This window comes from Panthera uncia, assembly GCF_023721935.1.
Source record: "Panthera uncia isolate 11264 chromosome B3 unlocalized genomic scaffold, Puncia_PCG_1.0 HiC_scaffold_1, whole genome shotgun sequence".
In the NCBI taxonomy this organism is placed as follows: Eukaryota; Metazoa; Chordata; class Mammalia; order Carnivora; family Felidae; genus Panthera; species Panthera uncia.
The window spans coordinates 29,475,630-29,501,380 of record NW_026057582.1 but is presented as its reverse complement, the minus strand read 5'-3'; the positions used below and the strand labels follow the sequence as shown (position 1 = coordinate 29,501,380).

The window sequence follows — 25,751 nt, the reverse complement described above, 5'->3', positions numbered from 1 at the left end:
ATCACATGACCAATAATTACAACAGTCACTCACTGTTTTGGGCATGCCCCACAGTCTCATCGGCTGCTCCTGTGCACAGACTCCGACCGTTTTTCAGTTCCAGATAGTTTCTGTGTCATTTCTAGGTTTAGCTTGACTTCTGCCTTTTTGGTGTTCTGTTCTTTATTTCGAAGAGAGGCTATCTTTTCTTTTTAACAATGTTTTAAAGTTTATTTATTTATTTTGAGAGAGAAAGAGATTGGGGGAGACGGACAGAGGGAGAGAGAGAGAGAATCCCAAGCAGGCTGCTCGTTGTCAGCACCCACCCAGCCTGACATGAGACTCAAAACCATGAACTGTGAGACCATGACCTGACCTGAAACCAAAAGTCAGACACTTAACTGACTGAGCCACCCAGGTACCCCAAAAGGAGGATATCTTTTTAAGAATGATAATTCCATTTGGGGATATGGCTCTCTGGTCTAATTTGTTGGCAGAAGAAAGATTATAGAGGTCTTGCCTAGAATAGCATCACCATGTAGTAAGGTTGAAAAGCACTGGGCAAGACGTCAGCTGTGCCCTCTGACAAATCCCAGGGGATCTACAGAGAGAGAGAGAGAGAGAGAGAGAGAGAGAGACACACACACACACATTCTCTCTCTGTCTTTCTCTCTGTCTCTGTCTCTCTCTCCCCTCCCCCTTCCCCCCTTCCCCCAAAAAAGTAGGCACCTGGGCTTGCATTATCTGATTGTGCTGACTGGGGCTGCCCGAAGGCCTCAAAGCATTATCTGTTTTCTGCTTCAAACTGACCATGCAGAAATCATTTAAATCATCATTTGGAAATAACTTTTCTGTTGAAAGTCAAACTTACTAGAAAAGAGAAGAGAAGAATGTGGCCTTTCAGGGAGGGCACAGGGCTTCCCACCCGCTGATGGGTTGAGTCACATTCATTTCTAGACTCTGGTAAGCGGGATGCTTTGTGACTTGTCTGTTGGTCTTGGCAGAGCAGGCTGGATAATCAGAGCTTTAGCAGACTTCCTTCTCTGGAGGAAAGGGGGACTTAGCCACCAAATGCACAAAGCTAAAGAAACTAAAATGACTGCAAATTAGAGTGTTTGTGTCCTCAGAAGACAGGAATAGCAATTAATGTGGAGATCTCTTGACAGTGCATAAAAGAGCTTGTACCTGGGACTTGGTGACAAAATCTAAATTACAGTGATTAAGTTCCTCTGCATATTTCTGGCTGGGCTGTGTTCCTACCCCCTCCGTCCTCCAGTCTCCCTGTTGATGATTGTGCAGGGTTTTTGTGGCACCCCATGAGAACTGCATTAATGTAAGTTGGTAATTACACCAGGTTGTTATATTTGCATGTCATTAAGAGAAATCATATACACTGATAACTTTCTACATTCGAAAAGTCTATAAATTGCTCTGAAGTGCTGCTTCCCAGAGTATATCTATGTATTTTCTATGAAGTTTGGAAATTTAGAGAGAGGGTCCTCCCCCCCGCCCCCGCAATGGCTATTTGACTTTCAGCTCTTAAACCACTCAAAAAATGGTTTGTGGTAAGCACAGGAGAGGTGAAGATAGTTTCAGTTTTAAAACACTCTTACCAGCTGAGTTCGTTTTTTTCTTAGAGTTCTGGCCTGGGCAGTAGGCAGTGCTGGTTTCTCTGATGACCAAAGACCTCTTTCGTTAGCGCTGTGTAACCGATGGTAATGCTGATGTGAGAACTAGATTTAAGAGCACACATTATAGGGGCGCCTGGGTGGCTCAGTCAGTTAAGTGTCCAACTCTTGATCTCAGCTCCAGTCATGATACCATGGCTCATGAGGTGTGGAGCCCCCCTTGGGGCTCTGCACTGACAGCGCAGAGCCTGCTTGGGACTCTCTCTCTACACTCTGTCTGCCCCTCCCCAGCTCGTGTGTGCTGTGCTCACTTTCTCTGTCTCTGTCTCTCTCTCAATAAATAAACTGAAGAAAAAGAAAGAGCACACGTTATAAAGCTGAAAACCTCGTAGTTGCAAATCCACATTTCTTTCCTGACGTCCTGTCCTGACCTGATCGAGTATCCAGGCTCTATGGCCACCCTCATTCGCCAGCCGTTCTGCCGCTTCCTCTTGATTCCTTGGGCCCCCTCAGAGCTCTGCAGCCGATCAGTACACTCATGTGATGACTTCCTTTTTCCTGCCATTCAGTCCTGGAGGATTTCTCACCCAATATGTTCTTCCCAAACTGTGTGCCACCAGGAGCGTAACAGGAAGGTGCTCGGTACATCTTGGTGATCAAATATGAATAACTTGTTCCTTAAAGATCTCACTTTTTGCCTGAACACTCAAGACCCCCACTAATAATCCGATTCAAAAATAACATAAATCCTCAATTCCCGACAAATACTGTATGTCAAAGCTCATTGTATAGAAGTGTCACTATTTGCACAGAGCTGTGTGCTCCTATGTACAGGTATGTGTATAAGTCCCAGTACAGCAGGAACTTGTAGCGAAGTCACTTCTCTGAAAGATTTTCATCTGCAAAACATAACCAAGGAGGACTTTTTAATAGCTTGTATGCAAATAATCGATGTCTGAGTGTAAGTTGGTCAGTGTGTGACGTTCACTAGAAGGGTCATCAGTACAGTCAGTTTGATGAATGTATTTTTTCTGGTTGACTTAGCAAGTTGACTGTTCATACCAGAAATGCCGTACGTTTCCCGAGAGTAGAGGTAAAGAAGGGCTTCTTACGTTCACTTTACATCACCCGTCAACGCGTGCCTTGGGCTAGCATAGCACGCTGGACTGTCGATGATCGTGTACCGCTGCATGTGTTAGAGCCACTGTGTCTCACTTTGGCCCTCTGCCCTCTCTGGCGTCCTGTGTACGCGGAAAACACGCCTTCTTTGTTCAGAAATTATTCTGCCATCTTTATCTGTAACAGTTGTCTCTTAAACATCTTCTGCCTGGAATTTTTTGTAACTGCGAACAATTCAGTGCCTCTCATCTACACTTTTTTCTTGAGGTGAGGATGTTCTTTTTCTAAGATTCACGAGCTAGTTCTTCAGAATGTGAAAGTGCAGCCTCTCAAATGACAAACCCAGAACTTCTCTTCAGCATGTGGTTGGCTCTGCTTGCCTGAGGTTTGTGGAGCATTTTCATCGATAATTTTCCGCTCTGTGGTCCGACACAGAGTGGACATTCAGGATTACATCGCATTTTGCTTTTATAGCAGAACTCCAGGTGATCTGTGCTAAGCTACCGTGCCCCATTTCTTCAGGTTTACCGAGTGGGGGATTATTTTATCCAAGAGTGCAGTGGTGTTCAGCTAATCTCAAAGACTGAGAAACAGAGCCACTGTGGCTGAAATGTCAGGTGTACATTGGGAAAATGAGACTTCTGTCAAGTGCAGATGTCAGATTGCTTGGGGCGGCACTCACTGACACAAAGTTTATGATTACTTTGTTCTACGATGCAACTAATTCCTTCATCCCATTGATAGGGAAAGCCCAGATTCTCCAAATGCCATTAAATCGTAAGACCAAAAAGAATTCTGAAAGAGCAGAGTCCATTCCTTGTCCTATTCAAACCATCCTACCAGGATGAGAACTTGTCCAACCGCTTCCAAAGGGGGACAGGAGTAAGGTAGGTAAGCCTGAGAAGAGAGGGCCCATGACCTTTCTGAGCAAGTTCAGTGTTTATCACAGCCTGTCCCTCTTCAAAACTTTGTCCTGTGTCTGTGTATCTGAAATTCCTCTTGCTGTAACTTAAATACACAATTAAGAGAGAATGAATAGTTTCTCTGAGCTGAGTCTTTTCTAAACATTAAGAAGTTGTTTTGTAATTAAAGCCACCTCAGAGATTTTCAGGGGAAGTGTGTGGGTGCGTTTCCCTCCAGGTGGTTTGAGGCCCACAGGGTTGGTCACTTCAAGGAGCCCCACCAACAGCAGGGCCTGGGGACGGGGCTGCAGAGGAAGGAGGAGACCACCTATTTGAGAGCAAGAGGAGGTGAGACGCTAACACAGTAGTTCTTAAACTCTAGGGACATGGGAATCCTTTGGGGGGAGTTTGTTAAAATACAGATTTCTGGAGCTCCCGAAGATCTGACAGAAGCCAAGGAATCTTCATTTATATCAACACCTGCAGATGGCCATAGTCCACAGCTGGAGAATCCCTGCTCCAATGGCTTCACCTTCTTGATCTTGACAGTATGAAGTTGGATTTCGATGAAGTCATAACAATAGGAATAATTCAGCTGATTCAAGCAGTGGTTCTCCAGCAGTGTGCACACTCAGGGGAGAGTCTGCAAAAATACATTCACCTAGGCACCTCCTCAGCTCTATCAAATTAGAATCTCTGGGAATAGGGCCCAAGAATGTGTGTTTGGAAAGCCCCCAGGTGATCCTCGTGTGCCTACTTGAAGTTAGAGGCCAAGTGTACCAAAGTGCTCACCTTGCTTCATGCTGTGAGTTGTATACTTTAAAGAAGGAAGAACTACCAATGAATTTTTTTTGCTTTTACCTTTGTTCCCAAATCTAATCAATTGTTAATAGGGCTGTCTTGATTATAACCATCCATGAATAAAAGTGTGCTGCTATTTCACACCTGGGATCTAGTGCCAGCCATCATGTTCACAGATAAAACCAATGTCTAGGTCCGTGGTCTTAAGTAGTTATCTTTTTAAGAATACACTTGTAAACAGAAGCATACTCTGTAGATTTAATTATTTCTTGCAATAAAAATAAAGCAACATCCAATTTTAAATACAATATGAGTAAAATACAGCCTTCATACGTAATTCTTACATTAAAACAAACGGCTAGTTTATTTGACAGTTTCTTTCATCAAATATTGAATGTCTACAATGGCCAGGGACCATTAGGCATGGAGAATATAGCAGTGAAACAAAAATTTCAGCCCTTATGGGACGTAGATTTAAGTGGGGGAGACTGTGTCAGTAAGGTAAAGAAGTTAAGACAGATGGTGCTCTCCGTACGTGCTAAATACCATATGGAGGTATTTTACTGGGTGTCTAGTGTATTCCGGCATTGTTAGACACACAAAGAAAAATCCCTGCCTTCACAGAGTTTATAATCTAGTTAAAAAAACTTACTGAATGCCTCCCAGGGAAACGGAACTAATGAAATTCACACAGGAAGCAAAGAGCTCCAAAGAACTGGTATATGCTGTATATATTGCTCCCTTTGATGTTTCCAAGGCTTTTCCATAACTTCCTTTTCATGCAGTCCGGACCTTATGGTGGAAACGGGCATAGCTATTTTGTAAAACATGGAGGAATGATTTGTAAATTAATGGACTATACAATTTACTCTTCATTCTCATGGCTAATTATTTCTGTTCTGACCACACATTTGGTCTCTTTGAAAGCCCCAGGGTTTTGCATTCCCATACTATCACATCAAGATACTTGCTGCTGAGAAAGGGAAAATATGGGAGATCCAAATGCACCGATGGTACCGTAGTTCTCAAGTTAGGAGTTAAAGGGCCACAGCATCAGCTGGGAATGAGTCGCAAGTACATATTCCCGTGTGCTCCCTCCCCACCCCCAACTCAGAATCTCTGGGGTGGGGCCCTGCAGTATGCATTTTAACATGCCTAGAATGCGAGCACCAGATCTAGTATTTAAAAAACACTTGCACTCGCTGGTAGATGCTGATCAAGGCGAAGCAAGCACATGATTATTCACGATGAGAGGTGTGCACGTTAGACTTTGACTTATTTTTCACTCTGTGGGCATCTGCTTCAGATCATAACCACAGATGAGGCTTGAGACACCCTCACATCTGTGTTACAAGTGCATAGGAGGTGGATATACTCAGGTGGGGAAAGTCTGCAAACCAGAGATAAGCTGTTGTCCCTAAGTGAGCAACACATAACCACGAGCCTGTCATCTTGTGGCAAATGACTCCAAACGCTGCACTTGTACTATTTCAGAAACTCCTGTTGACACTGCCTCTGCTCCCGGGTGTTGCTGTTAACGTGAGTCTCTTGTGCTACCGTGTCTGAGCTCATTTGCCTCTGTCTTTATGTCCTTCCCACTTCACCTACCCACTTGTAGTCTGTTTTCCATAACAGAGACCTACTGTTACTTTGTTCTCATTGATTTAGATATGGCACTCATAGAGGAATTTTGTATTCAAGGTAAAAACTGGGTGAGATTGCATCGTTTTGAAATTTATGTTGCCCTTTGAGGTCTTGTAAGGGTTTTTTGTTTGTTTGTTCATTTGTTTCCTTTCTTTCTTTCCCTTCCTCTCTAGCTACAAAAATCTCAGGGAAAAAGAAAACTTGTTAGAGTAATCAGAATATGGCTGGCCATTTCTTACCTCCTCCTTAGTTACAAAAATAAAAGAGACGGTTAAGTTTGATCTGAAGTGTTAACAAGGCCCAGTTAGTGTGGGAAACCTGCTGGGTCAGCTCTGTCCCCACTCCCACCCCCTCTTTGCCCTGCTGGTGGCCAAGCTTCATGGAATGTAGGGCTTGTACTCTCAGGTCATTGACTTACATAGTTTTGTGGGTGTGTTCTCGTGGAAGTAGAACATTTATCCCAAAGGAGGCACAGGTCATATGTGTTCATCCGCTTGCATTTTCACAGAGTGAACATGCCCATGGGATCACCACCCAAATCAAGAACTAGAACTTAGCCAACATCCAAACTCCCCCCTCCCCCCACTCTTCTCACTTGCTTTCCCTGGTCATTCCCATCTCTTCCCGAAGGTAAACACAGTCTTGAATCCTAAAATCACACACGCATTTTGCCTATTCTGGGGTTTATATAAATGGAATCCTACCATATGTTTTATTCTGTGTCTTTAAGTCAACATTATGTTGGTGAGATTCACCCATGTGCTGCAGGTAGCATTGCTGTGTTATATTTACGTCGTGAGAACCTACCACAACTCATGTAGCCATCCCACTATTGCACATTTGGAGTGTTTCCAATTTATGGATGTTACAGGTTCGTGTACGTGTCCTTTGGTACACATACGTGTACATTTCTTGTGAGTATATACCTAGGAGTGGGGTTGCTGTGTTATATGATACACGTGCAACTCTCGCAGAGACCGAACCAGTTTGTCACACAACCAGATTGTGGCAAGTAACACTCACATCGTGTGCTCGTTGCAGTCACTTCACATCCTTTCTAGCACTTGATGTCAGAAGTCTTTTAATTTTAGCCATTCTGGTGGGGGTGTACTGGTTCCCCCTTTGACTTCCATTTGCATTTTCCTCTTAACTGATAATGTTGAGCACCAACATGTATTGGTCTTTTAGATATCCTCTTTTGTGAAATTCCTTTTTCAGATCTTTGCCCATTTTGTCTGTATGGTGGTCTCTCCTATTGATTTTTAGGAGTTCTGTATTCTGGATAGGAGCCCATTGTTGGACCTGTATTTTATACATCTTCTTTTTCTGTGTCTTTTGATGAATAGACGTTCTTACTTGCAATGGAGTTTAGTCTTTTCCTTTATGATCCTTTAAAGAGACTTCTGCCTCTATCATAAAGATGTTCTTCGTGGTATAGTCCAGAATCTTTGGATCTGTGTTTCAATACACAAGCCAGCTGGAATTGATGTTTAGGTAAGGTTGCAGGTGGGGGTTCAAGATCACTTTCATCTGCGTGTAGTATCTCCTGTCTCAGCACCGCTAAGATTTGGGGCTTTTGGTTTTGTTCATTTGCTTAGTTTTTAAGTAAGAAACGTTTTTATTTTAGAATAGTTTTTGACTTGCAGAAAAGTTACAAAGCCGTACAGAGAGTTCCCACGTCCCCTCACCAGTTTCCCCCATTGTTGTCCTCTGACGTTCCTGTTCCTGTGGTACATTTGTTGTAGCTAAGGAGTCAGTATTGATGCATCATTATGAAAAGTCCATACTTCATTCAGTTCAGGACCATTGGGTTTTGACCAACAAAGTGCTATTGGCAAATGCTTTGAGACCCCATCCTGGTCACTAAACCTTCAGTGACAACTTTCATTGTAGTAAGAGCCAGTGCACAAGGGCTCCCTTTGCTCCACATCCTTTTCAACACCTGTTATTTCTTGTCTTTTTGGTAATAGTCATTCTGACAGGTGTGAGGTGATATTTCATTGTGGTTTAGATTTGCATTTCCTAGATAATTAGTGAGGTCGAGCGGCTTTTCACATACTTGTTAGCCATCCGTATATCTTCTTTGGAAAAATGTTTATTCAGATTCTATGCCCATTTTTTTAAAAATGTTTATTTTTGAGAGAGAGAGAGAGAGAGAGAGAGACAGAGCACAAGCAGGGGAGGAGCAGAGAGAGGGAGAGACACAGAATCTGAAGCAGCCTCCAGGCTCTGAGCTGTCAGCACAGAGCCCAACGCGGGGCTCGAACTCAAGGAGTGTGAGGTCATGATCTGAGCCGAAGCCAGACGCTCAACCGACTGAGCCACCCAGGCACCCCTCTATGCCCATTTTTAATCACATTTTTTTTTCTATTGAGTTACAGGAGTTCTTTATGTATTCTGGATATTGTGTCCTTACCAGAAATATGACTTGCATTCATTTTATTGATGGTTTCCTTTGCTGTGTATAGCTTTTTAATTCGAATACTTCCACTGTTTATTTTTGCTTTTATTGCCTTTGCTTTTGGTGTCAAATCCATAAACATCATTGCCAAGGTCGATGTCAAGGAGCTTATCCCGTGTGGTTTCCTCTAGGAGTTTTATGGTTTCAGATCTTAATATTCAAGTCTTTAGTCCACTTTGAGTTGATTTTTGCATATGGTGTAGGATAGTGATCCGTTTCCATTCCATTGAACAGCTTTCTAGAGAATCAGTCTTAATGCCAGATGCTATGGGGAAGGAGACCTCAGTGTGCCCCTTTGGCCGTGGATGTGGATGTGTGGAGAACTGTATGCCTGATCCAGTGTCGTGTCCCTTCCTCAGCCTGGACCTGGGGAGCATCACCAGGAGCCCTGGTTCTGAGGAAGGCAAGGCAGACAGCCACCAAGACTGCTACACCTGTTATTGCCAGTTCGCCTGTTACTTGCCTCTTCCAGGCTTCACCGTAGCAAAGCTCAGTTGTTAGCATGTTTCAGAGCATCCCTGACAGTCTTAACTATTTTCGCTTTTTAACCTCAAAGTGCAGACTCAGCCCCGGTGACCGTGTTTCATTTTCACAGCAGACATTTAAATTATAGCGAGAAAACAAGACTGTTTTGGCTAGCCAGCCCATCCCCATTACTGTTTTATGAAATACTCATTGTTCTTTAACCTGGCCATCACTCCTGTCCTGGACGACACTTCGACGGCCGCTGTGCTGACCCCGGGATGCACGCATGCACACCAGGGTCGTTTTGTCTCTGTCCTGCTTCTCCTCAGCACCATGGGCTCCCGACACTCTCCCAGCCCCGTTGTCTTCACCAGTGCCAGAAGCTCCCCTAAAGAAGAGCTCCATCCTGCCACCTCACAGCTCCTACCTTCCTCCTCCTCCTCCTCCTCCTCGTCTGGTCCTAGGACTTTCTACCCTCGCCAGGGGGCGACCAGCAAGTACCTGATTGGTTGGAAGAAACCCGAAGGAACCATAAACTCCGTGGGATTCATGGACACAAGAAAGTAAGAACTCTTTTGCTTCTCTTCCTGAGTGGTTCGCTTTCAACATGACCAAGAACAGAAAAGGTTGGGGCAATTTCCTGCAAGAGAGGAAGCCAGCTGGGGTCCAGGAAGGCATTGGTGTTTGGTAGGGAGATTTTTTTCTTTTCTCCTGAGTAAAACCTGTCTTCAGTTATTTCTCTGCTTCATTCCTTAAATAAAATGTGTGGCAAAACACTGATTTGAGAGTCTTCAATCTTGTAGGAAGAGAGTATGTCTGAAGAACAGACTTTGAGATAAATGACCCTTTGGCACTAAGATGACACTATCCCTTTGATTATGTTAATCACAGCCTTCTCATGTCATCTTTAACTGGGCCGGGAGCCACTGGAGGGAGTATTAGAAAGGGACTACCCCTGAATATAAAGAACTTTTTGACAAAGTAGTACAGCAAGAAAAAAGAAGAAAAACAAAACCCTACGCGATTCATTCAATTATGTTGTTTATATTTGTACAAAACTTACACTTGAGATTCATAGCCTGTGGTCTTTTATTAATAAGTCTTGCTAATTTGGGCTTAGTGGAGCTAACAGTTTCCCGTAGAAGAGTGATTTAGTCATCAGAATTTTTTCTTTTGCGTTTAGATTGGTGGTATCTTTCACAAACAGGTACCCCAGCAGATTCATCTTTTCTCTCCTGTACTTCCCCACTGACTTACAGCCTCTGGGCCCATCGCCCGCTTCCCTCAACCTTGTCAGCTGGGCTGCTACCCTCTCTTCCCTTTCTTTCCAGGCGTCACCAGAGCGACGGCAACGAGATAGCCCACACCAGGCTGCGTGCCTCAACCAGGGACCTCCGGGCGTCCCCCAAGCCGGCCTCCAAGTCCACCATTGAGGAGGACCTCAAGAAACTCATCGACCTGGAAAGCCCAACTCCCGAATCGCAGAAGAACTTTAAGGTACAGGACAGAGCCCGGGGTAAATGGCAGTAAGAGAGGCCCAACGGGATGGGGCTGCTCGCCGCAGGGACATCCTCCTGGAAGTGCTGGCTCCTGGTTCCTCTTCTGTGGAGCCCACCTCCCGCCATCACCCCCTTCCCAAAAATGAGCTCACGCTTGGGTGTTCTGCCCCGCTGCCACACCTCTCGGTCTGCCTTTAGATTAACCTGTCTCTCCCGCCACCAGGCTTTCTTCAGTGCACCAGCCATGCTCCTGATGAAATATTAGCTCAGATGACATTGCTTCTGAGAGCTCTGCAGAGGCACCTTTGTCTCTCTTGTCAGAGTTTTCTGTAAAGGCTTTAGTGCCTTCTGTCCGAAGGGTCCCTCCCCTGATAAGTAGCCCAGAGTTCACGTCCTGCCTTGTGTGCCCACAGCAGCCTGCACTTTGGCCTCACCTTTGTCCCCTGACCCACCAGGCAAGCCTACTGGCTGTGTGCCACATACTGGCCCGTCGCTCAGATAAACTGCCTGATGGACACTCACTCTCTTCACCCCCTCACCCCCAAAAGCCACCTCTTCAGCCCAGCAAACTAGGTTTACACCTACCTACACATACCTTCTACATGCACCTTCAGAACTTTCTAGAGTCTCTTTACTTTACCGAGCCTTCTCTGTACTTCCCTCCCAGAATTACAGTCGAGAAATGCCTTCTCTAAACCCAGCCTCCTTCCCCATCATTTCCCAAGCACATGCTCAGGGTATATGTTTGTGTGTCAGTGGCCAAACCTTTGCCTGCCCACGTGGCAGCTCTGTCCTGCTCTCCTCAGCTCAGAGGACCACTGAAGCCTACTCAAGGCTCTTGAAGGTGCACGATCTCACACTCCCAGGGCCCGGAGCTGGTTGTTTGCTGAGTGGGGCCCAAACGTAATTGGCTCTGAGCATAAGGCATTTCTGTCTGCGGTGTGTGGTGTAGCCCCAGGAGACTGGAGTCTACCTCCAGGAAGGTCAGGGCAGCAAGCTTTGACATGTTCTGTTCTCCAGGTTCTTAGCCAAATGACTGGTAGTCTGTTTAAAGTGACTAGACAGTGTACTTCAGGGACTCTGACAATTGATTGAAGATGTAAGCTACATATTTCCCTGAACACTTGCTGTCCTCGAACTGGGGATCAGAGTGCAGGGTGCCATGCCCAGCGGGATGAGCGGCGTGGCCTTGTCCATCCAGGCTTTGTCTCCACTCTGGTGTGTGTGCAGCACACGTACATTCCTCTGTGTGTGTGTGTCTTCCTCAAGATAGGTCAGATTTGCCTCCTAAACTTAGAAATCCACATTTATAGAAATCAAACGTATTCCAGAGGCCAGTCTGGAGTTCTGCTGAGAAATAGATTTATTAACATAAACATTAACATCATAAATCATTTTAAAGACTTGCCATTCTTGATTTCTGTAATTTCTGTTTTATAAGCCAGCACTTAAGACTTCTGACTCATCACCCAGGGTACAAATGGTTTCCTTAGCAACCTTGCAAAAGATAGTGCTTGAAACTTCTTTTTCCATCAGAACCCAAAGAGGTATATTAAAACGTTTAAGTACCAGTTTCAAAATAAAAATTATTTCAGATTTTTCCTTTGAGGTTAGAGGAAAATAAAACTTGCCCTGAAAGGAATCTTTCCTCCAGTTCTCCTAACATTTTTTTTTTTTTTTTTTGGAAAGGGGCAAACTCTATTCTTTTGATTTACTTATGCAGTAGAAATAATTGAAAGCAAATGTCTGTTTTCCCTTTCTTCCATTTCTTGGCTTTTATTTCCAAAATGAATTATTTTAACATTCCTAGTTGAAACAGGAGCGTACTTTCTTTGTGCCGTGGCTGTATCACCATGAGACCCTCTGCGGAGAAAGTCCTCCTCTGTTGCTGGGAAAGGCTGCAAGCAGGGCTGGAAATAAGGCTGTTTTCTCTCTGGCGTCCTCCTTTTCGGTTTGGTTTCAGATGAGTTTAGCTAAGCGGCTCGATGTGTCTTCCAAGATTCTCTGACTGCCCAGGGCTTTGCTGTGTCAGAAAGGCCAGCGTGCTCCTGAGAGGTTTTCCAGACCATGCCTGGCTCAAGGCCCCGAGCCACCTCGTCAGGGTCCCAGCAGCAGCCAGCTTTGGGCTGTGTGATCCTTGGAACCCACTCGGACCACATCAGCTTTCCTGGACAGCAAGGGCTACTTAGGAGCGCTGGTTAATATCAAATGACAGGGTCACTCCCGGGCATATGATGTCTGCTGCAGGACGGGACAGACTCTGCCGGGCAGGCTGTGGCTCAGAGAGAGGTGGCTGCACGGCCTCAGCAGCTGCTGTGGAGCTCAAGGAAAGGAAAATAGCAGAGCTCTAACATTCTAAGAAACCTCACTGGGGGACAGAGCTGGGATAACCGTATTTTTCCCGAGGGCTGTATACAGCCGCAAGTGAACACAGTACAAATCAGTAGGCCTGCTTTGCCACCAGTAAGCACTGCTTGCTTATTGCAAGTGTGGGTAACCCATTTCTCTGCAGCCAGGAGGACTAGAAAGAGTGAGAGAACAGGAGACTGACGTGGAGCTAGATGCCTTGTTCCTCAGCTTTGAAACCAGCCCAGAGTAGAGCGGTGGTGCCCAGATGATTTTAAGGCTCAGGAATTTGAATAAAAGTATACGTGGAAGCCCAATATGTAGAACTGAGAACACAGTTTCTCTGATGGGAGGGGTGGGTGTCTCGGGCTCCTGGGTCCCACCTGAACATCTCCTCTCCCCAGGCAGTGACGCTGTGAGAAACCCATAGGGTCTGTTGGAGCACTTTGAAAACCCCGCAGCCTTACGGGCTCTCAGATCCCTTCCGAGTCAGCCTTTGACTCCCTTGTGGTTCCTTCCCAGGGCGGGCAGCACTGGGTGCCACCCAGCAAGCACCGTGCGAGGCCGGCAGAGGGCGCTCTCGGAACCGGATAGGTGTGCATACCTACAAGACTGGAGTTGAAGAGGGATGGGGTGAGGGGACATCCCAGTGTGTTGGGACAAGACTACTTTTTAATGGGTGGAAAGCGTCGAGACAGATTGCTTCCTTCCATCACCTACCCCGCCTCCCATTTGAGTGCAGGATGTTGTAACTTTTAATAAAGCATGCTGCTCAAAAGGATCCCTTCAAGGGAGCTGTTCGCTGCCTTGAAGTATGTTAATGTTTCCCCCAAAAGAGGCTAAAACTAAAATTGGTGGAAAACCGTCCTGTGAAACCATCAGGGTGGGGATACTCACTGGAAAAGGAAATCCCTTTGCTGAACCCAGAAGTGCTAAAAAAAAAAAAAAAAAAAAAAGATTGGGACCAGTGTTTGAATGGAGAGACCCCGGGGCCTGGTGTGGTTGGCAAAACCCTACGTCCTAGAAGCTTGCAGACACAGAAGAGAGAATCTGGCTTTAGTTTTTAAAATTGTAATCAGCAAGCCATTTAACCTTCATGATGCCCACTCTTCTCTTTGAGGTGGAAAGGGAAATCACCATTTCCATACCCAGTTCCCTGTACTTAAAGACTCAGAATTTATCACAGCAGCTTAGTTTTCTAGTTTTTCTAGTTTTCTAGGCAAGCATAGATGTACCTTGCATTTAACTCCTCGTGAGTTTTTAGAAGTGAGCACACTTTCTACACAGTTGGCTACTCCTGGGGCTCATTTGCAATGTGTTGGATTAATAATTTTTTCACATTTAGGCAGCAGTCATGCACACCATTTCCTGGGCAGCTTTGACATGATTAACCCTTGGTTTGTTGAACAGAAGCCTGTTAGACACGGAGCCCATGAGTGAACCTGAGTGTGTGCTCAATTCTCAGCGTCCTGAAAGAAGACGTGGCTGTGTCATCATCCCTCTGCCTCTTCAGAGTGTCACGGAAAGTCCCACAGAGGCTTTCTGCCGGCTATGACTCAGCCCTCCTACTCACGTCTTCACCTGTCCTCCACATTGTTCTCCCTGCCAAAGTGAACACTAGCCTGAGAGCCATGGAATAAATGTAGCTTTATTGCTGATAGACCAAATACTCTGTTGGCTCTCAGGCTAGATATTCAAACATTGTTAATATATCTGTTGTTTCGCAATGAGTGGGATTCTCAGAAGTTCACTTTTTGCAGAAGAATCTCAAGTAAAATCAAATCTGGTGACAAAGGCAAAAGAGATAACAGCTCTGTGGAATGTCAGCCATTTGTATATACCTGTATAAATATTTGTCACTTAAGATGGCTTCCCTATTTTAATTTCATAAATAGAAATCCATCCTAAAAAATAATGTTTAAAACTCATTGAATGTATTAGTAATTGATGTTTATCAAGAGGCACCTACTACTAGAGTTAATAGATCACGATGGTCCAGTGCTCTTGTTGCCCAGCGCATATGGCATCACCTGCTAAGCTTCTGGGGACAACCTCCTGGCACTGTGGCTGTTCCCCTGGGGACCATGATGTCACTTAATACCACCGATAAACACTCCAGTCCAGTGTTTGCATTTACTCCTCGTAATAATCCTGAGAAATGCTGGGCTCAGATTCAGTCAATGGCACGGGACTCAAATAAAACTCACATGTGTCTGATCATCATCTTGTTCTTACCGTGACACAGTCCTGATGAATCTGCTTAATCTCACACCTGAATTGCGTGCTGAGCACCAGTAGGCCATAGGCCGAGTGCTGGGCCTTGAGGACAGGATGGCCAGGAACTCCCATCTTGGCTCTGAAGGATGTAGACCGAGATGGTGGAGCCGGAGGCTTCCTTGCCGGGCTCTAGGATCTGAAGGGGGAGGTGGTGTCTAAGAGCGGTGATTTCGTCAGCCCACCCGTCCCCAATCCGAGACTTGGGTGTGTGACCCAAGAAATTTACTTCTTGTTGTCTCGACACTGTTTTTCAGTTCCATGCGCTCTCCTCTCCTCAGTCTCCTTTTCCTACCACCCCCACCTCAAGGCGGGCTTTGCACCGGACGCTGTCAGACGAGAGCATTTACAGCGGGCAGAGGGAGCACTTTTTCACCTCAAGGCCTTCACTTCTGGACCAAGCCCTGCCCAATGACGTCCTCTTCAGTAGCACGTACCCTTCTCTTCCCAAGTCTCTTCCGTTGCGGAGGCCTTCTTACACCTTGGGAATGAAGTCGTTGCATGGTAAGTTGGTTTTTCTGCCGCCGCCGAGCAGCCCTGCTGAGGGAGGTGAGTCCCCAGAAAGAGGGGCCACTCCATCTGCTCAGAGAGGCGTAGCTGGAGCATGTCTGGCTAGCATGCTCAGGTTCTCTGCTAGCCACCCTTCCCTCAGCCTCTCAGCTGTAATCCCAGCCCACAGGTACCGATGGTCAGCCTCACCAGACCATAAGTGTTATCTGTTTCATTTTGGTTTTTACTGAAGTTTAACCAACATGTAACATTATATTAGTTTCAGGTGTACAACCTGTTGATTCAGTGTTTGTATTGTGAAATGATCACCACAGTGAGTCTAGTTAAGATCTGTCACCATGCATAGTTGCAAAGTTGTTTTTTCTTTTGATGGGACCTTTTAACATTAGTCTCTTAGCGGCTTTCAAATACGCAGTTTTTAACTGTAGTCACCATGTGGTACGTTGCAGGAAACCCCGTGACTTCTTTGTCCTTCTCCAATTTATTTCAATCGGCACAATGCCCTCAAGGCCCATCCATGTTGTTGCATGTGGGAAGATTTCATTTTTTAAGGCTGAGTATTAGTCTGTTGTATGTGTGTGTGTACCATTCATCCATCATTGGACACTTAGGTGTCCATTATAGCTACTGTTTCCATCTTAGCTATTATAGATAATGCTGCAGTGAGCATGGGGGTACAATACATTTTTTTCAAGTTAGAGTTGTCATTTTCTTCCGGTGAATACCCAGAGTGGAATTTCCAGATCATAGGAATAGTTGGATAGTTGGATCATAGGGTAGCTCTGTTTTGAGGAAACCTCCATACTGTTTTCCATAGTGACAGCACCAATTTACATTCCCACCAGCAGTGCACTAGGATTCCTTTTTCTCTACACCCTTGCCAATACTTGTATCTTCCCTTTTTGATAATAGACATTCTAACAGGTGTGAAGTGATACCTCATTTTGGTTGTGATTTACATCTCCCTAATGATTAATGATGTTGAGCATCTCTTCATTTACCTGTTGGCCGTCGATAGGTCTTCTTTGGAAAAATGTCTATTCATATTCTCTGCCCATTTTTTAATCAGATTGTCTTTTGGCTCTTGAGTTGTAAGAGTTCTTTATACATTGTGGATATTACCCCCTTATCATATATGATTTACAAATATTTTCTCTCATTCCATAGGTTGCCTTTTCATTTTGTTAATGGTTTTCTTTGCTGTGCAGAAGCTTTTTAGTTTGTAGGTATTCCACTTGTTTATTTTCGCTTTTGGTGTCAAATCCAAAAAGTCATCGTCAAAACTGATGTCAGGGAGCTTACTGAAGAAAACATTCTGGAAGTTTTATGGCTTCAGGTCTTACAATCAAGTTTTTAATCCATAATGAGTTAACTTTTTTATGTTGGTTTAAGATAGTGAGTGCTCTGGTTTCTTTTGCATGTGGCTGTCCAGTTTTCCCAGCACCGTTTATTAAAGACCATCTTTTCCCTATTGGATATTCTTGGCCCCTTTGTCATAAACTAATTGACCGTGTATGCATATGTTTATTTCTGGGCTCTCTGTTCCATTGATGTAGCTGTTTTTATGCCAATACCATACTCTTTTGATTTCTGTAGCTTTGTAGTGTAGTTTGAAATCAGGGATCGTGATGCCTCCTGCTTTGTTTTTTCCAAGATTGCTTTGGCTGTTCAGAGTCTTTTGTAATTACATACAATTTTGAGATTGCTCGTTCTCCTTCTGTGAAAAATGCCATTAAAATTTTGATAGGAATTGCACATTGACTCTGTAGATTGCTTTGGGTAGTATGGACATTTTAACAATATTATGAGCATGGAATACCTTCCGTTTATTTGTGTCTTCAGTTTCTTTCATCGATGTCTGATGGTTTAGAGTGTACAGGTCTTTTACCTCCTTGGTTAAAGTTATTCCTGGGTATTTCATTCCTTCTGATACGATTGTTTTCTTAATCGTTCTTTCTGATATATTGTTATTAGTATATAGAAATGCAACAGATTTTTGTGAATTGATTTGGTATCTTGCAACTTTACTGAATTCCTTTATTAATTCTTAAGAGTTTCTTGGCAGAGTCTTTCGGGTTCTCTAATATAATATGCCATCTGCAAATAGTAAATTTTACTTCATATTTGGAGGTCTTTTATTTCCTGTTTAATGCTCTGGCTAGGACTTCTAATACTTTATAGAATCAGAATGATAAGAGTGTGCATCCTTGTCTCATTCCTGACCTTAGAGGGAAAGCTTTCAGCTTTTCACCATTGAGTGCGATGTCAGCTATGGACTTGTCATATATGGCCTTTATTATGTTAAAGTACATCCCCTCTATACCCATATTTTGAGAGTTTTTATCGTAAGTGGATGTTGATTTTTGTCAGATGCTTTTTCTGCACCTATTGAGATGATTATATGATTTTTATCCTTCATTTTGTCAATGTTTTATATCGCATTGATTGATTTGTGGATGTTGAACCATCCTTAACATCCCTGAGATAAATCCCCCTAGAGCATAGTATATGGTCCTTTTAATGTATCACTGAATTCGGTCTGCTAATTTTGCATCCATGTTCATCAGAGACATTGACCTGTGATTTTTTTTCTTAGTGTCCCTGTCTAATTGTGGTATCTGGGTAATGCTAGCCTCTTAAAATGAATTTGGAAGTGTTCCTTTTTCTTCTTCTTCTTTTTTTGGAAGCGCTTTAGAAGGATTAATTCTTCTTTGAATGTTTGGTAGAATTCACCAATAAAGTACTCTGTTCCTGGGTTTTTGGTTTAATCAGTAGACATAAACCTCCCAACCATCTCTTTACTAGTATAATGGGTCTGTTTCTTCAGATTTTCTGTTTCTTCATGGTTCAGTCTTCATGCCTTCTTAGCATAGCAGGCAGCACTTAGTCTCATAATCTTCATGATTCAGTCTTGGTAGGTTGTGTGTTTATGGGGATTATGCATTTTGTCTTGGTTGTGCAATATGCTGGTGTACAATTGTTTGTAGTAGTCTCTTTAAGATCGTCTGTATTTCTCTGGTATCAGTTGTAATGTCTTTTCTTTCATTTCTGATTTTGAGTCTTCTCTTTTTTCTTGGTGAGTCTAGTTAAAGGTTTGTTAATTTTATATTTTGTTTCTTTGGGGTTTTTTTAGTTTCTATTTCATACATTTCAACTCTGATCTGCTACTGCCTTCCTTCTACTAACTTTGGGCCTAGTGCCTTCAGTTGTAAAGTCAGGTTGTTGATTTGAGATGTTTCCTGAGGCAGGCATTTGTCACTATGAACTTGCTTCTTAGAACTGCTTTTGCTGTATCCCATAAGCTTTGGTATGTTGTATTTCCATTTTCATTCTTTTGAAAGTATTTCTTGATATCTCTTGTGATGTCTTCTTTGACCCATTGGTTGTTTAGTACCATGTTATTTAGTCTCCATGTATTTGTGAATTTTCCTTTTTCTCATAATTGATTTCTAGTGTCATACCATTATAGTGGGAAACAATGTTTGATTTAATTTCAGTCACCTAAAGTTTATTAAGACCAGTGACCTAACATATGATCCATTCTGGAGAATGTTCTGTGTGTGATCGAAAAGAGGTACATTCTTCTGCTTTTGTATGGAGTGTTCTATATAGAGCTGTTAAGTCCATCTGGCCTAGTGTGTCATTTAAGGCTGATATTTCCTAATTGACTTTGTCTAGATGATCTATCCATTCATGAAAGTGGGTTAGCAAATATCCCCTATTATTATTGAATTGCTGTTTCTCATTTTAGGTCTGTTTATATTTGTTTCATATATTTAGGTACTCCTATGTTAGGTGCATAAATATATACAAATGTTATATCCTCTTATTGGATTTGGCCCCTTTATCCTTATGTGTCTTTGTTTTAAAGTCTTTTTTGTCTGATAGCAGGATAACTACACCAGCTTTCTTTTGGTTTCCATTTGCGTGGAATATCTGCTGTCATTCCTTAACTTTCAGTCTGTGTGAGTCCTTATTTCTGAAGTAAGAAGTATATAGACGTATACAGAAGTATATAGAGGGGTTGTGGGTTTTTTTTATACAGTCACCCTGTGTCTTCTAATTGGAGAATATGGTCCATTTACATTTAAAGTAATTATTGATAGCTAATACACTTTTTACTGTTTTGTAGTTCCTCTGTGTTCCTCTCTTCAGCTCTCTTCCTTTGTGGTTTAATGACTTTCTGTAGTGGTGTGCTACAATTCTTTTCCCTTTATATTTTGCTTATCTATCGTAGGTTTTTGCTTTGTGGTTACCATGAGGTTTTCATATAACAACTTATAACACTTTACTTTTGGTTCATAACAACTTACGTTTAAAAGTATTCTAAAGTTCTACATTTTTCAACCCCCCCCCCAACAATTTATGTTTTTGGTGTCACAGTTTACACCTTTTTTATCTTGTTTATCCCTTAACTAGTTACAGTTGACCCTTAAGCAACAAGGGGGTATGAGGTGTCAACCCCCTGTATAGTAAAAAACCTGTGTATAACTGTTCACTTCCCCAAAATATAACTATTAATAGCCTACTGTTGACTGGATACCTTACCAATAACATAGTCATTTGCAAATATTTTGTGTGTATTGTATACTGTATTCTTACAATAAAACTAAAGAAAATACTGAAAATTATAAGAGAAGGTACATTTACAGTACTGTACTGTAAGTCCACCTTTTCAGCTTACATGATTAATCATTGGTCAGTACCTACACCAACTTTGTCTCATATGATACAAAACACTGTAGATGTCACACGTATTATTAACACTGGACATCAAAAGTGAAAAGGAATGCATATTTATTTACAAGGATAATATTTCTGCACTGATGATGAAGCAGCAGCAATATGATTGCTCTATGGTAGCCTAGTGGAATTGATACGATAGCCTAGCATATACACTAATGAATTGCTATAAAAGTTTTATGGCATAAAGTATTAGTCATATGTATAGCACAGTTTTAGAAACATGGTTACGTTAAAAAAAAAAAAAAAAACACTTAACCTCCAATAGACTGATACGCAGTTTTCTCCCAATTACGTGAGAGGAATACTTTATGGTAATGTAATTCTTTGAAAGCAAAATACAAAACAGGAAGAAAACTAAAACGTTATTACTTTTATATTAAATATCACTCACCTTATGCCTATGTAAGGACAAGCTGTTCACTCCCATACAAGACTGGCACATTGCACGATGACTATTTCAACCATGACGATGATGACACACAGGTACCTCCTACAGTTCTTGCTGTACAGTTACTAGATTTTCACATGAAAACACTTACATACACAATAGGTAAGTTTATTAGTTGTATGGCCTGATGATTACTTACTATTCATGAAGCGGAAGTGGATCGTAAAGGTCTTCACCCCATCTTCACACTGAGTAGGCCGAGGAGAGGGAGAAAGACGAGGGGTTAGCCATGCCGTCTCAGGGCCGGCAGAGGTGGCAACAGAAGTGGGAGAGGCAGACACGTCCCGTGTAACTCTATGGAAATACACTGTAATTTCTGACTTTTTTGCTTTTTCATTTCTCTGAATGTTTCTATACAATAATGACCCTCCACCAGCTTTCCTTCCAGTGTCCACGTCATAGGTTCTTGTTGTAAAAGAAGTCAAAAGCAGTTCTGCATAACCCGAACTCTTCTGTGACAATTTGTTTTCTGGCACTGCTTCTTCTACATCTCATTCCTCATCATCTGGCACTGGTTTGGAAATACTCCTCTCCATCAAGTCATCTTCTGTTAATTCCTCTGGTGTGGTGTCTGTTAGCTCTTGGCTTTCCCCAAGATCTACATGTTGAAACCCTTCACCTCCTGCCTTTTTTTCCCATGTCCATAGGCTCCTTCATGATTTCCTTGGTCGGTTCTGTCATCAATCCTGTGAAGTCCTGCACAACATCTGGACCGTTTTCTTGAGCAGGAGTTTATTATTTTGGGCTTGGTGGTTTTCACAGCTTCCTCTCTAATGACGATTTCATGACTTTCCTGGTGTTTTCTCTATCACGGTTCTCTTCCATAGTGTTGACAGTCCTTTTCATAGAGTACTGTGTAATCAGTCTTAAAGGTTCTTATGACTCCATGATCTGGAGGCTGAATTAGAGATGTCGTGTTTGGGGGCAAGTAAACCAACCCTTTGGTATTGAACTCGTGGGGTTCTGGGTGGCCAGGGCCATTGTCCAATATCAAAGAACTTTGAAAGGCAGTTCCTTAATGGCAAGGTACTTCCTGACTTCATGGACAAAGCATCAATGGAACCAGTCCAGAAAAACGGTCCTCATTGTCCAGGCCTTCTGGTACAACCAGACGACTGGAAGCTGGTATTACTTCCCTTCAGGGCTCAGAGGTGAGTGAGTTTATAGATAAGGGCAGTCCTGATCCTAACCTGAACTGCACTTGCACAAAATAGTAGAGTTAGCCTATCCCTTCCTGCTGCATACTTGTCTTCATATGGAGTAAATAATAAGTGTCTCTTATAGCATTTTACGCCAGAATAGAGCATTTTGTCTGCATTAAATCCCATTCAGGCAGATATCCTTTCTCCTCAGTGATTTTCTAAATGGCCTCTGGGAACTTGTCTGCTGCATCTTGGTTGGTGGAACTGCTCCTCTGGTTATCTTGAGCATTTGTAAAACCAAGCCTCTTTCTAAAATTATCAAACCATCCTTTGCTGGCATTAAATTCTACAGCTTCAAATCTTTCACCTTCCTTTTGCTTTGCATTGTCACGTGATGACTTTGTGTTTTTCGTGAATCCTATTAGTGTCTGCAGGCATGCCTTTCTTATCAGCAGTCCTGCACCCACATAAGAGCTGCATTTTGAATATGAGATAAAAAGATATTTCACAAAAAGTACGAGGCTTTCGTGCTTACTGGCACAGCTGCAGCATCGGCTTCATGAATCTCCTCTTCTTTTTTCACAGTGGTCCTTAGGCAAGATTCATTTAGCTCAAAATGGCAGGCGGCTACAGGAGCAGACCTCAATCTATGATACATATCAAGCAATTAAACTTTTTTTGTGTAATTTCGTGTCTTTCTGCTTTGGGGGAAAACTTTGAGCATCGCTAGTAGCACTTCGAATGGGTCCCATGGTGTTATTCAGGGTTCATGGTATTGCACTAAACACAATGAAAAGTATATGAGAACGGAGATCACTTTTTACTGTGATACCCAGTTTACCGGTGAGAAGAACTGCTCATGCGGAGGTGATTAGCCTCACTTGCATTTGGAGTGGATATACGTTCCACACCAGGCCTCCCTGCGATAGCAACAGGAAGTAGCTACAAAATCACTGCAGTAGGATGCAGTATGTACTCTAGTTAATTTTGTGCAATTATGATTTAATACCACATCTTTGTTCATATTTCTCTTATCTGTGAGTGGTGCCATGTACTGTATGAAGTTTTAATGAATTTTAACTTTTATAATAGACATATATATTTTATGCATTCATGACATCCTTACTTTTTTTGATATTTCTAAGCTACGTGGTTTGTCTGCAAGTTTTTCAAACGGTTGCAAATCTCAAAAAATTTTTCCAAAATATTTATAGAAAAAAGTCCACATAGAACCATGTGGTTCAAACCTGTGTTGTTGAAGGGCCAACAGTAAAATAGTTACTTCTATTTTGTTTTTTAACCTTCATACTAGGCTTATAAGTAATTATTTTACTAATATGTTTAGTATGTTTTCCTATATGTTTACCTTTTCCAGTAAGATTTATACCTGAATGTTTTCTTGTACTAATTAGCACTCTTTTTTTTTTCAGCTTAAAGAAGTCCCTTAAATGTTTCTTGTAAGGCCAGTCTAGTTGTGTTGAACTTAGTTTTTGTTTGTCGGGAAAGCTCTTTATCGCATCTTCAATTCTGAAGGACAACTTAGTTGGGTAGAAGATTCTTGGTTGGCATTTTTTCCTTTCAGCATTTTGAGTACATCATGCCACTCCCTTCTGGCCTGGAAAAGCTTCTGCTGAAGTCTTAACGGGGATTCACTTGTACATAACAAGTTGTTTTCCTCTTGCTGCTTTTAAGATACTCTCCTTGTCTAATTTTGGAGATTTTAATTGTAATGTGTCTTGGTGTAGGTCCCTTTACGTTCATCTTATCTGGAACTCTCTGATCTTCCTGGATCTGGATGGATGTTTCCTTCCCCAGGTTAGGGTAGTTTCAGCCCCTTTCTCTCTCTTCTCCTCCTTGGATCCCTATAATGCAAATGTTGGTCTGTGTGATGTTGCCCTATAGGTCCCTTAAGCTATTTTCACTCTTTTTCATTCTTTTTCCTTTTTGCTGCTCTGATTGGGTGAGTTCCATTGCCTTGTCTTCGAATCCACTGATCCTTTCTTCTGCTTCATCTAATCTGCTGTTGAACCTCTTTAGTATAATTTTCAGTTCAATTATTGTATCCAGAAGCTCTGTGACTTCTATTTAATATTTTCTTGTATTTTCTTTTTGTTGAAGTTATCACTGTGTGCATCTATTCTTCTCCCAAGTTCAGTGAGCATCTTTATGACTGTTACCTTGAACTCTTTGTCAGGCAGGTTACTTAGGTCCATTTCATTAAGGACTTTTCCTATGATTTTATCATGTTCTTTTGTTTGTTACGTATTCCTGTTTCCTCCTTTGTCTGGACTCCTTGTGTTGGTCTATGTATTAGATAAGACAGCTGCCTCTCCCAGTCTTAAAGGAGTGGCCTCATGTGGGAGATGAACCTTGCTGTTCAACCCTGCCCTAGCTCTTTCTTGTCTCTCAAACCTTTGTGATTGTCCAAAGGGCCTATTTTATTTTTAATGGATCTCAGTAGTTGGGGGTGTGCCAAGACCAGTGTCCCCAAAGGGAAGGATCTCAGCAGCTAGACTTAGACTGATTGTAAACCAGACACTCTGGCAGCAAGTATGCAAATCTAAACTGTCCTGTGGGACTACAAGTGTAAGCCCCACCGGCCGCCAGAGCCAGGCGATTTCATAGTGTCACCTTGGATGGCCAGTCATAAAAATCAGCACACTAGATGAGTGTATAAGTTAATTTCTGAGAACGGCAGGCCGGAGGAAAGCAGAGGGCAAGCACAAAGATCGCATCCACTGGCCTCCGTGCCCTGTGAGCACCTCTGTGGGCCCCTAGCTGTGTGCCAAACCTGAAGCCTGCCCCTAGGCCAAAGCTCCAGAACAAGCAAATAAGCCTCTGTCACAGGAAGACTAGCAGTTGTTTTGGTCTGCTCTCTGTGCAGTGCCCTGCTGGTGGTAGCCTGTCAAGAACTGTCCCTCCAATTGTTTAAATCCCATAGGACCCAGGAACACAGCCCTCCCCCCCCATCCCCCACCCTTGCAGCCACCAGAGCCAGGTGAGCAAGGGGCATCCCCTGGGCGGCAGCCATAAAAACTGAGACTCCAGATGCATCTAAAAACCTCCTCCTGGCATGCTTGGTAAGATTTCCAGACCTTACCCAAGACCTGCTGAAGTTCAATTTTAATACACAGGTATAGTTTGGGCATTATATTTTTACCAAACTTCCCAGCTGCTTACTATGATTGGGCAGGTTTGGCTAACATTAAATTATTTTTTAGAGACTTGTATCCACTGGCTCCCTCCAGCTACCATATGAACCCAGACTTCCCATTGTTCTATCTTTCCTTGATTGTGAGGGTATTGCCTGTAGTGTCCACCAGTCATTGTCAGTTCATTCATTTGGTGAGCAGGCAAGTACTAGCTTAGGGAAAGGCATAGTATTGATGCCAGGCACCTCCATGTTCTTGCCTTTGGTTCATAAATACCTTGTTTGCTCTGTGACCTAACTAGATCCCAATTTTATTGAAGGCCATATTCTGGGACTATGGGTTTAAATTTGTTCTTTTCCTTTCTCCTCTCTCTATCCACCTATATTCCAGGGTTCTGCACCCACCCTCCCCACTGTGACCCAGCCCAGCAGATGCCTATTATAGAACCTCTGGTCCTGCTTGTTTATTATGCCTGTCTGCCCTTATTTCACATTCTGCCTCCATTTGTACTCACCTTTCTCTTCCTTTCTTTGCTACTTCTTTGGAGCAGTGTTTTCTTTGACCCTCCTGCTTGCCTCGTTTGCTTTCTCCCTGCTCCCCTCTACAGTCCCCTTCTCGCCAATGGCAGACATCAC

At 43.0% G+C, this 25,751-nt stretch overlaps 1 protein-coding gene across 13 annotated transcripts in view; it reads left to right on the top strand.

Moving 5' to 3' along the window:
- The window catches only part of SIPA1L1 (signal induced proliferation associated 1 like 1), a 361,673-nt gene that overhangs the window by 329,159 nt on the left and 6,763 nt on the right, over positions 1-25,751 (top strand). For all 13 annotated transcript variants that reach the window (XM_049612534.1, XM_049612538.1, XM_049612526.1 and 10 more), the window contains 3 exons: positions 9,329-9,562; positions 10,331-10,496; positions 15,376-15,622. In XM_049612534.1, coding sequence (XP_049468491.1) covers positions 9,329-9,562; positions 10,331-10,496; positions 15,376-15,622 — 647 coding nt within the window. The remainder of the gene's footprint in view (positions 1-9,328; positions 9,563-10,330; positions 10,497-15,375; positions 15,623-25,751) is intronic.